Genomic DNA, 12,198 nt, shown 5'->3' with positions numbered 1-12,198 from the left:
TTTTCAGCATCTGATACTGGCAAACTTCAAATCATTGAAGTAAGGATGATTGGAAAAATGTACTGAGACATTCTTGATAAGAATTTGCTCCCATCTACAAGGATGATGAAGAAACATGAAACATGGATGGACATTTCAGCAAGACAATGACCCCTTTCTCTAGTTAAAAAATAAATAAATAAAGCTGACCCAGCCAATAGCCTGACTTGAATCCACTAGAAAATCTATGGAAAGATTTGAAGACTGTTTGTGCTGAAGAATGGACAAAAATGACAATTGAACAATGCATGTGACTAATTTCTCCATACAGGAGGCATCTTGAAGATGACATTGGGAACAAAAGCTTTTGTACAAAGTACTAAATAAATTTCAGTATGAGTGTTCAATACTTTTTCCCTCTGTCATTTCATTTTATTACACAAAACTTAATTTCTAGGCATCTATGGTTTGATTTCTTTGTATGTAAGGATTGCATGTATTGTTACCGACCTCTGGTGAAAATGTCATGTCATTAGTACCTCTAGAAAAATATTTACTGAGAAAAATGGTGGCGTGTTCAATACTTATTTTACCCGCTATAAATCACTTTTAATTCAAGTCATTGAATATTAGGCATTTACCCAGACCTCATCCCCATGAATGAAGTTACCACATTAAAGTTAATAAAGTAATTATGTGCTTAACTTTTGTCCTAAATACATTTTTTGATTGTGAGCTTCAACATGCAGTTCGAAAACGATGGTGTCTCTTTCTAAAGTTAAAACTGTTCTTATCGCAAGTGTCATGTTTTGCTCCTGCTGGCAATCTTTTCATGTGGAGCACATACTGTAGCTGAGGTGTCAAGCTAACAGCATGTTTATGATATGTTTTGCTGTGGTTCCTTGACAGTTTATTTAAACTGTTTTTAGTCAGTGGTGTGTAAGCAAAACTTACTGAAAAATTGCCTTCTGCTTTACACAGTTTTTAATGAATAGTGCTAATCTTCTTTCTGCATAGCTGCACTCAATACAAACAACTTTATGACAGCAGCTGCAGAAGCCAGTGCATCACAGTGTTCATGCAGAATATTATTGTAAAAGTGTTAATAAATGAAGACTGTTATGAACAAGATAACAAAACAAAACAAAATATAGAATATAGACATTGTTTTTTTAGAAAAAACAATAGATTTGCACAGCCCTTTGTAGTATGGGTCTGAGTAAAATAACTTCAGAGACAATGCCCCCACAATGGGGATACTGCAGTTTAGAAAAGTACTTTTTTACTTATCATGAACAAAATTGTTAGACTAGTACCCTAAAGTGTGGTCATTATATCTCTTACGTTTTGCAATATTAATAGAACAGTCAAATCTCAAAAGTTCTTTTGCATAATAGTATGATAGACAGATGTCAATTTATGGTTTATATCATAGTCAGAAATAGGATGTATATCAAAAAAATAACTGGTCAGAATTTTATGTGACAGCAGATAACAGCTATGTGTTGATAACTTTTAAGAGTATTAATTTTATGATATACTTTTTTTATTGTGTGTTTTAAAAGCCAAACGCCAATTTCCATATACCGGTACTTAAATTATGACCGTATTGAATATTTTTTGTTTGTTTTGTTGTCTTTGGTTTAGGTAAGAATCAATGATATTAATGTTTAATTTTTTTTTTTTTATTGTTAATTTATCAGAAGTCATAAAAAATAAATATGGAGAATAAAGGTATTTTGGACAAAAAGATAGAGGTATATGCGGCATGTTTGTAGAGAATTTGCTTATTCCAAAATTCTGTAGTCAACAGTTAGCACACTTTAGAACAGTTTAAAAGCTTTAGGCCTTAGAAAAACAGATATAAGATAAATCAACAATATCTCCTTGAAAAAAATGTCAAAGAACTATACCTACCATCAACATTTAAATCATCAAGTGCCCTAATGCTGGATTAACAATACCATTTAGCTTTGTCCTTTTTAGCATAATTAACAGTTTCATCCTACCCTGTGGTTTTGTGTGGGTGAATTTGTGTAGGTGTTGATACACTTGAGCCACAGTGTGTGATAGTTGTGGCATGTACTATGAAAAAGAGCTTGCATTGTAAGGGTGATATAATGGTGCTCATTTCCACAGCTCTCAAATGTTCTTGCATCCATGTTGTTCTCTTGATGTTCTGTCTTTCATCAAACTTGTGGAGGAATGTAGGATAAAAAGTATGAATGCTTTTAACATGGGCATGCTCTCACTTATTTCACACATTATGAGAAGCTTTCTCTTGTTCAAGACTCTTCCTCGTCAGAGCTGTGTTTCAAAATGAAATCGAGTGCCTCATTTAGCCAGACACTTGCTTGAGGGACTTTGATAATGTGAGCAAGACAAAACGGTGATCAAAGTGGCATTAAACCATGATTGAACTATCATAGGTGTTTATATTAAACTTATCCGGAATATGTAGGACTTTTACAGAATTTACTGTTTCTGTTAGTATTAGATTTTTTTTGACATAAAAATCAAACTACTCAATCCTGTTTAATTTTATTTAAATTTAATAGGAATTACACTGGAAAAAAATAAATCATATACCAAAACTAATTTAGTGATCTGTATTGAAATCTATGTATTTGTTGTGAAAAGCTTCTAGAGTTTCAAAGAATATATATATCAGTTTATTAATAACTTGATTTTTTTTTCAATTGTATAACAGGTATCTTGTCAAATATAAGATCAATCAAAGAGCAGTCCTTTTATTTCCAGTTCAGATCAGATTAATGCCTATATTAAAAGCTCACAAGATTACTTGATAAAATTTTAAACAACCAATTTAACAGTGACGTTGTTGTTCGAGGTCAGAAACAAAAATTAGTCCTTATACCAGAGTGCCTACCCCGTAATGTAAGAGGTTTATTCACACTAAAAATGACCTGATAAATTAGCAAATATGATTCTAGGTTTTGACCCTGTAAACTACTGGGTCAGTATTACCTGGTAAATCAGTTCTGGCTTTATTCATACATAACCCTGTGGTAGGTTACTAGTATAAGGTTGCAACTGTAAAACAAGCTTTAGAGTAAACTTACATCCGTAGGCAGAACAAGAGGAGGATGAAATTGTGGTTTTGTTTTCATTAGTAAGAAATTAATGAATACTATTCTTTTCTGCAAACCCATAACATATTTTTGGCACATTGCTTCATGTCCAAACACGCCTTAGTGCTTTATTGTCAAATTAATTTTGATAGCTGACCAACATGGTCTCAGAAAGGAAAAGAAATGTCACCCACTATGAAAATTGGCTTTTCCTATTTCTTTCAGTCTGTTTTATTATACATGTGAGATAAGTTCTGGTAGGAAATTTACATTAGGGGTTTAGAATCCTAACATTTTATATGTGTTTTACAATTAAAAAAATAGGCTTTTCATTATGTGTTGTTTGCACATTGCTAATATACTCTTGAGTTAATTACTCAGTATTAGGATCACTAATATGTTGGTACTATTAAAGGTTTTCTTATTTTATTTCATTTTAGGTATGAAGTAAATCCTGTTCTTTTTAGGCACTTTTGCTTTAAGTACCTTCCACATTTTTTGGCACAGGTGGTAAGGTTTTCTTGATAGTTGAATCCCTTAAACCAATATAAAAACTTCACAATAAAAAAATACTATCCCTCACTTTTAGTAAATATACTTTTTAAAATAACATCAGCAACCAAAAAAAAAAAAAACACACATTAATAAACGATAGCTGTTAATGTGTGTAATGTGCATCACCAGTGCTACAATTAATGCTTTCCTCATGATTGCAGTAAAGGATTGTAATTGAAAGCAGCGGTAAGCAAAATTTTACCACTAGGTGGGCTGTTGAGCACTGTTTGTAGACCAAAACAAGGGCTCTGTTCGAATTCATGGGCTGGTCTTCAAAGGACGCGGTCTACCTGGACTGGATCCTTTGAAGTCCTTGAAAATAAGGAGTTTCTAGATGGAAGAGTTTTGGCTGTGATTTTAAACAGGTCTATTCTTCTGCGGGTTTTACCGCTGTAGGCTATGTTGCTTAGCAACCTTGACAGTTGACACACAAAGCAGGAAAAGAATGAATACCGAAGTTTTCAAAACTGTTTGTTTTTATTTATTTATTTATTTTTTATTGTAAAGTGAACAAAGACTACACTCACGAGAATTCAGAGTGGAATTAAGGGCAAAAACCTCCGCGATCATGAACAAATAAAAGCAAATGTTATGATCATCAGTTAAATGCTTTCATTTTGCACATCTCTGATGTTCTTGCTATTTTAAAATATCCATTACTGTAAAAATGTCCATACCTGTATATTGGTTATTTATTCTCCAGGTACACAGTTTAATATTGTTAAAACACTTTACAGTATTTTATTGTTTATTTTTTAACTCTTCCCTATTATGTTATTCTCATACATTTTTCTAAGGTCCACATTTGTGTGACCATTTTCAATAATCTTTCTGCTGCTTTCTTATACATTTTTCTAAGGTCCACATTTGTGTGACCATTTTCAATAATCTTTCTGCTGCTGTAAATTGCCCATTATGCATCAATAGAGATATTTTCTGTTCTATTCTATAAAAGGGGTAAAAAGATATAAGTAAATCTAAACAATGTATGTGTAAAATATATTTGCAAAATCTCTTATATTCAACAACAAAAAATACTTAGTTAAGCAAATTGTGCAAAACAGCAATAAAAAAAACCAAAATAATATCAGATTATTCCCCACACTGTAGATATATTAGAATCTGTCCTTATATTACTGCCAAACCCGTTTACACAGTAACAGATAAAAACCTTTAGATAAATGAAACATCACCGCCACATATCTGACTCAATAACCATTTAAAACAACTATTTTCATTCATGTCAGACGGAACTATTCACATACTTGGATTATATTAAACTGAACTTCCAATATTCACCACTGTTTGGAGCCAAGTACCATTTCCTCTGATAACTGAGCAGCCGGCTTGCTTGGTCTTGCAATGAATCCTGGGAAAACCAAGGATAGAGAGGATACATCGGACCCATCCTTCAAATCGGACAAAGAGGAGTCTTGGAATCCTTCTAAAGGAACTGTAAAACGGAGTTTTCCTCTCCACTGTCATTACAACCATGCCTGATTGTAGTCAAGTCAATAAGTCGATGCAATCAGCTGGTTTTCCTTAGATAGAAAAATCTGAATCAATCTGACTGTACTGTATGATCTTGATGAATTGTCTCTGTAAAGTCTCTTGATATGACATTGAACAAATTGAAATTGGTGCTATATGAATATACTAAAATTAAGTGACGTTTGACATTGAACAATGCCAAACTAATCAAAAATTTCCAAAACCAGAGTTTCACAGTCGGAGTAAGAATCAAAACCTTTTTAATACAGTAGCTGGAAATATTTCCCAAGGCTAGACAAGGACCCAGAGTTTAGCCAGGTTTATTTGTGTTGCGTGCTACACTGGGAATCCAATTAAATAGCATAAAGAAATTCCCCTTAAAAAACAAGACTTTAAATAAAATACATATGTTAATAGATAGTATAATTCTCCATAAACTCAGTAAAGAGTCATTATTAATGACTCTGACAGATTTATAGTTAAAAGCCATTTTTAAGCTTTAATAACATGCATCCTCTAACTTTAACTAATATTGAAGTTTTGCACTGACCAGATCAAAATCCCAACTTTAATATGATAGAAAATCTGTGGAAGTAATTAAAGATGTTTTAAGTAATTAAAGATGGATGGTGATCTTATGCCAAGAACACCATCCAACCCAAAGAGTGTACAGTATCACCAGGAACAAATCTGTAAAATGATAGTATTAAAGCAGATCAGAATTTGTAAGTAAAGTTTGATTGCTGTAAAGCAAATACTTCATTAAACATTTACCTGATTCCAATTGTAGTTTAAGATGTTTTTATCCAAAAAGTGTCTGATCCTGCTTGTTATATAAAGTCATCATTAGTGATGCAGTCCCCTTATATATTCAATTATACCTTTTTTTTAAAACTCAAAATGTTTACAAATCCTTTTTTCTCACTTTGTGGTATTTTAGACTAGAAATTGTATTTTTTTTAAAAGCAGTACAAGGGATTTTTTTTTTTTTAAGAAAAATTCTAGAAGAGCTTTTGAATATGAATTACTACACTTATGAGAAATTAGAAGAATTCTGAAGGCAAAAAACAATGTGCTTGTTGCATTAATCATTTTTTTACTCTTGATGGGATACTTTTTGTTTTTTGTCAATGTGTCAACGGGCCCAAGGTGTGGCCCACTCTTTCTTTTGCCAAATTTCAACCGGGTATGGCTCCACTGCTACAGTACCCAACTACCACTTTAGCCCCATAAAACTCATACAGAACATGCATGGAAAATGATTTTTCGTTTTATTGTAAACCTTTATTTTATTCAAATAGCAAGAAATACATATGGGAAAGTTAATTGGAATTGTAAATGCTTATGGACAAAAAACAAATAAAACTGGAGAACAGAAACATACGATAGATGTAGGAGTGATTCAACAAAGCTGATTAGGTATTCACTACCTTTATACTGACATGTATGACGTGACCTATTAGGGTCTGTATGGTCATAAGCACTCAAAATTTGAGTGGAAAAAGCTGTTTACTCTTCATTCTCAATCAACATCCTGATGAAGGCACAGCAGAGCATCTCTCGCTCCAGCTGAAGAGTATTTTTCCTTTTATTGCAAACCTTTATTTTATTCAAATAGCAAGAAATACATATAGGAAAGTTACCGGTAATTGAAATTGTAAATGCTTATGGACAAAAAAAATTAAACTGGAACACAGAAACATACGATAGATGTAGGAGTGATTCAATAAACCTGATTAGGTATTCACTACCTTTATACAGACATGTATGACCTGACCTATGAGGGTCTGTATGGTCATAAGCACTCAAAAGTTGAGTGGAAAAAGCTGTTTACTCTTCATTCTCAATAAACATCCTGATGAAGGCACAGCAGAGCATCTCTCGCTCCAGCTGAAGAGTAGGATGCTGCTGGATAATAGATATTCATATCAAATTAATTTTTTTGTATATGTTGCTTGTTGAAATAAAAAAAGAAACCCTTTTTAATTTTTAAACTTTTAGAACACAGTTTACTCTGAAGTACATATATTTTTTACTGGGGATGTCTAAATCTTTTTTTTTGGTCCCCTGTTATGTTTAAAGTCTTTAAAGAACATGCGTTTGCCAAGTCCTAGATCAACACCTGCTTCATAACTCATGATATGCCTAAAGTGCTGCAAAACCATGCTCTTTTTCGAGGGGAATTGGTAAATCTAAAAAATTGATTTAAGCTTAAGTAACATGTTTCTTCTAACTTGAACTAATATTGAAATTTTGCAGTGACCCGGTGAAACTTGAATATGATAGAGAATCTGTGGAAGTAATTAAATATTATGCTTAAAACACCATCCAACCCAAAGACTTGGAGTCTATCACCAGGAATAAATCTGTAAAATGGCAGTCTAAAAGCAGATCAGAATTTATGAGAAAAGTTTGATTGCTGTAATGCAAATACATCATTAAACATTCACCTGAGTCCATCCAATAATCTGTTAGCTCATTGCACCACTGCACCCTGGTGCACTTAAATTAAAATTAATCATTGCATCTTATCCATTTTCTTGTGAATAACAAATTAACTTTAGGTGCATGACTAGATTCTCTGTAATTAACCAAAATAATGAGTAGTTTCGATTATTCTTTGAACATTTTAAAGTTTAAAAATTTACCCGAATAGTACGATCTCTCTTTGAATATGTAGGCAATTGTAAAGATTAAAAACAGATGTGTCTGTTTTGAAAAAAACTTGAAAATATTTCTTTAATATTTTCAAGCTGTGCACAAAGAAATAGACGGAGATAAAAAAAAAAAAAAAAGCTTTTCAAGAGTTTGCCTGCTTGCTGAGTTACATTAGTCAGTTATAAATGTTTCTTCAACTTGTTTTTCTAAGGTTCAGAACAGCAACCTAAAGGTCCAATTATGTCTTAGTTTTTAGAATTATAGAACACAAACAACCAACCTACTTAGAGCCCGGAGTTAAAGTCTATAAATAACAATACTTAGCATAAACAAATGAAACAAACATTTACATACACTGTAAAGGAGACAGATATCCTATGTCTTCCTCCCTATCTGACAATATAACAAAACCTTTCTATACTTGGGTTAATTTAAACTGCTAAAAAAAAATATTCATATTGACTGAATGTCTAAATCTTTACTTTCTTCAAAGTGGTTTTTCCAGAAGTAAAATGAAAGCTAGAATAAAGTTAGCAAAAGCACACAATGAGAAACCTTGAATTTTGGAGCTATATATCTGATCTGCTTAAACTGAAATTAAAGTTTCCATTTCTAGATTTGAAGCAGAAAATGCCAAAGCTTGATCAAGTTTTGTTGCTGCAGGAGGGATTTTTGCATTCCACAGAATAGATGAGATCCTATAGAAATATTGAAACAGCATCTAAAGATTCAAGCCTAGAAATTGGTGAAAGTTAAGCTTTGGAACAAAAGGCTCCTGCAGATTTACAATGATCCTGAGTCGTCAGTTTAACCAATTTTAAAATGGCATAAGCACAACATCAATGTTTAAGAGTAGTTATCAAAAGCCATGAAGTTTAAATAGAAGAAATGTATACAATTTTTAAAGATTTGAAGAGAATAAAGACACTTAATTAAAACTTCACATTATTCTAAAAATGAGACAAAATAAACAGCTTTGCTATAATAGCCAAATTAAGAGGACTAGTTAAAGAGTGGCTGATTTAAAATCAGCCATTCACTGTTTTTTATTGTTTCTTTTATACAAAATATGTAATTTCTGCAGTAGATTTTTGATAGAGCATCATATTTAAACAAACTTAATCGTTAAAAAGCTGCAAGTGAAAGCAAAAACACTACTCAAGAAAACATGAGAGGCTTTTGTCAAATGGGCGAAAGTTGGAAGAGTGTATGACCACTTAGCTCTTATTGGAACCTGCATGCTAAATTGAAATTGTTTTCGCAATTTGAAAGGTTATAGCTAAAAGTTTAACTCCCAGCCAGTATGTGGGAAACTTGTGCTCCCCCACTCTCATTTTGAACTTTTTATTATTTACGAATGCTAACATTTTGGTTAGCATTGGCAAACATTTAACATTCAGAAAAATGACAACCTCTGAGTGGCTTCTGAGCCCCTTTGCTTTCTGAAGTTGGCACCATTGCCAATGGTCCCCCTTGTTTTGCTCCTTTTTCGGTAATATTGGCTTGAATTTGAGAAAGAAACAATTTCTTAGTTTTATCACAGAGCTACTAAGATCTGGAAATGCCCGAGTTCAATCTCAAGTATCCAATTATCCTTATTGATGCAGAATTATTTTGTGTTATGAGTGGCATCATAACATGACTAAATTTTATATACTTTAGACTCTTGAAAAATGCATAAAACAATTATGTATATACTTTTTTATTATAGTTATAATTTTTTATTATTTATAGTTTAATTTCATACCACTATTTATTGAAAAAATCATAATTTTGCTAAAATGTTTTAGCTTTTATCTTCAGCTAAGCTCTGATAAAGATGCAAATAAAAATAAAAACATTGGTTGTTCTAAACCAGAGGACACCTTCACAACTTTTTAAGAATACCATGAGAAAAATTTGGTATAAGTATCATAAATAACTATTTTGTCTAATTATCATAAAAGCAAAGAGCATAATTAATTGCAGAAATATATTTGTCATATTATGAAAGTTGGGTTATGCTTTGACATATGTGATATAAAATGACAACAAAGATGCTGTTAGTTGAAGTTTAAGTATAATGCTTGAATATGTGTTTGCTTGCTGTGTCCTAGAATTGCTGCTCATCCTTCAAAATGTCATGTGAATTTTCCTTTGGGTTGTTTATACTTACCACAGCAGGCACCAATAACAAATGTTTAACTGTTTTTGCAGAGCAAGACAAATCAGTCCACTGCACGGATGAATGTCGTGCACTGGGACACTCTGACAGATGCTGGATGCCAAAGCTACGGGTAGGAAGCCAAGCAGACAGCGCAGATAATCGCACCAACCTTTTCATCCCTGTGGGAATGGATGCCATGGTAGAGACAGAGATTTATGGCACCATCAGCTGCAACAGCAGAAAAACCCTCACCACGTTCGGAAAAGAACAGCGGGACAGTACAATCCTTGTGGCCAATGTTAAACCTTACTTAAAATCGCAGCGTGCGCTAAGCCCACCGCTCCAAGAGAGTCCATCTGCTTCCAGCAGCCCCACCAAGAGCACTGTTCCCCCGGACTTGGCCCTCCGAGAGCCCAAAGAAGATAGGGATGTGGGCTCAGACAGCAGTGCCTATGGCCCTCCAGATGGCCAGTGCTCCCCAATGCACACAGAGCTGGAGGAGCCCTCCTATCTGACCTGTGAGCTCAGGCCTAAGTCCCTGTCAAGCTGTCTCATTCACAGCTCTGTCATCAGTCAGGAGTGCGGGGGGTCGGATTGTGCTCCCGACCAGAGGGACTCTGGCAACTGATAGGTGAGGCGACGGCACTCTGGAGCTCTCTCTCACCTGTCAGGGGTGCGATGATGAAGATAATATCCCTGTTTGATGACCGGGAGTTGATTTATTTTGACCCACAGAGGTATTCAAGCGCATTGTATAACCAAAAACCATCTGCTTTCTATGTTTTATGTTCGGTTTGTTTATTTTTTCTAATTTTACTTTGTGACTTGTTGTGTTTAGGTGAAATATGTGTCCTTGACTGGTGTGAACGTTTGGGGTTGGATATTGGGGTGGTGGGGTTCAGTGATTACCTGACTTCAGATGTTTCCATGGTGTACTGTACATGTCAATTTAGATGTCTGTATTTTACACATTTCCAGCTCAGATTTTGTGAGGCAATTGAACAAACAGCTACTGTTACGCTACAAGTCCTGTCCGCTTTTGTACAGTGAAGCTTTCTGTCCCCATTTAGTGTATAAGGACCATTACTTTGAATATCACAAAGAAGCCGAAATACATATCAAGTGACGTTACATTCAAAACAGTGAAGTGTCTTATGAACTGTTAATGGTGGTGCAACAGGGAATGTCCCTTTTCATAAAAACCATTTAAAGTTCCTAAAAAAATGAAACATTTTTTTAAGAATGTATTTGTAATTTTATTGTCGTCCTCTCTGCAGTTTATGTGGGAATAAGCTGTGCTTAATGTGGGCTACTGTACTCGTTGTGTACTTTATTAAATTTGTATACACTGTGCTCATGGAAGGCAGTTATTTTTGACTGGCACAATTCCTGAAGCTGTCATGTTTTACGTGAAAGTAATTGATTTGTGTATTTTAAATGGTCTTTTACATATTCATTACAGACAGTACAACCTATCCAGGCCGATTATAATAAAAAAGGTGTCAAAATATATTGTTTTTAACCCTGCAAAATATCATAGCTCTCTCACAGTTATAAACCCATTTATTAAGAGACTGCAAGAAGAGAGTGTCTGAGTGATCAATGTTTTTATTAGCAGTGTAGAGCAAAATAACAATGTGCTGTTCCTCCCATCACTAGTCATTGTTACACACTGCTGGTAGGCCAGCTAAATAAGGAGTGGTATGCCTTTTCTTGCTGACAAAATAAAATAATTTAGAGTTTGTAAACTTTCTAAACACTGGGAACAGTATGTCTGGTCAGCAATGGAGTGTAGGCTTGAAATCTAATTACCTTATCAGATGATTTCAGCTTGTTTTCCTCTTTACACTTGAAAGCTACAGCTAAGTTAAGCAAGTGTTTTTTTTATACATAATTTTTTTTTTGCTTAAGTGTATGTATCATAATTTAAAAAAGGATCAATAAATGGATTCAACAACATCATTATATCTGGAAAAATCAATGAATAACCTTACCTATAAAATGTGTGCGAAACATGTTATCTTTCAGGATTCTGACCAACTTCTGGAGACAATGATCAACATTTTTTATAGCTATATAAAGCTTTTATTTCAGACGAAAACCGTGGATTAGTGAACCTTGTGGAAGAGGAGTTGACCCCCTCTGCTTTGAGCTTTTTCTAAAAAGGTATGCATCACATCAATAGATAGGTTTGTACTATTTTCAAAATCACTGTCGTCACGACAACCCTCAGTAAATGTCTAATAAATTTGCTTAAATATAGATGTGTCTGACAAA

The 12,198-nt window shown here is 33.7% G+C and overlaps 1 protein-coding gene across 1 annotated transcript in view; it reads left to right on the top strand.

Moving 5' to 3' along the window:
- Positions 1-11,870, top strand: part of LOC107092129 (protocadherin-17-like) — a 25,286-nt gene extending 13,416 nt beyond the window's left edge. Inside the window, exon 4 of the mRNA XM_015386439.1 lies at positions 9,972-11,870. Within this exon, the coding sequence (XP_015241925.1) occupies positions 9,972-10,549 (578 nt within the window). The 3' untranslated portion in view covers positions 10,550-11,870. The remainder of the gene's footprint in view (positions 1-9,971) is intronic.
- The last annotated feature ends 328 nt before the right edge of the window (positions 11,871-12,198 follow it).

The sequence above is a fragment of the Cyprinodon variegatus genome, unplaced genomic scaffold (assembly GCF_000732505.1).
Source record: "Cyprinodon variegatus isolate N-32 unplaced genomic scaffold, C_variegatus-1.0 Scaffold368, whole genome shotgun sequence".
Classification (NCBI taxonomy): domain Eukaryota; kingdom Metazoa; phylum Chordata; class Actinopteri; order Cyprinodontiformes; family Cyprinodontidae; genus Cyprinodon; species Cyprinodon variegatus.
This window is presented reverse-complemented; position numbering and strand designations above follow the sequence as displayed.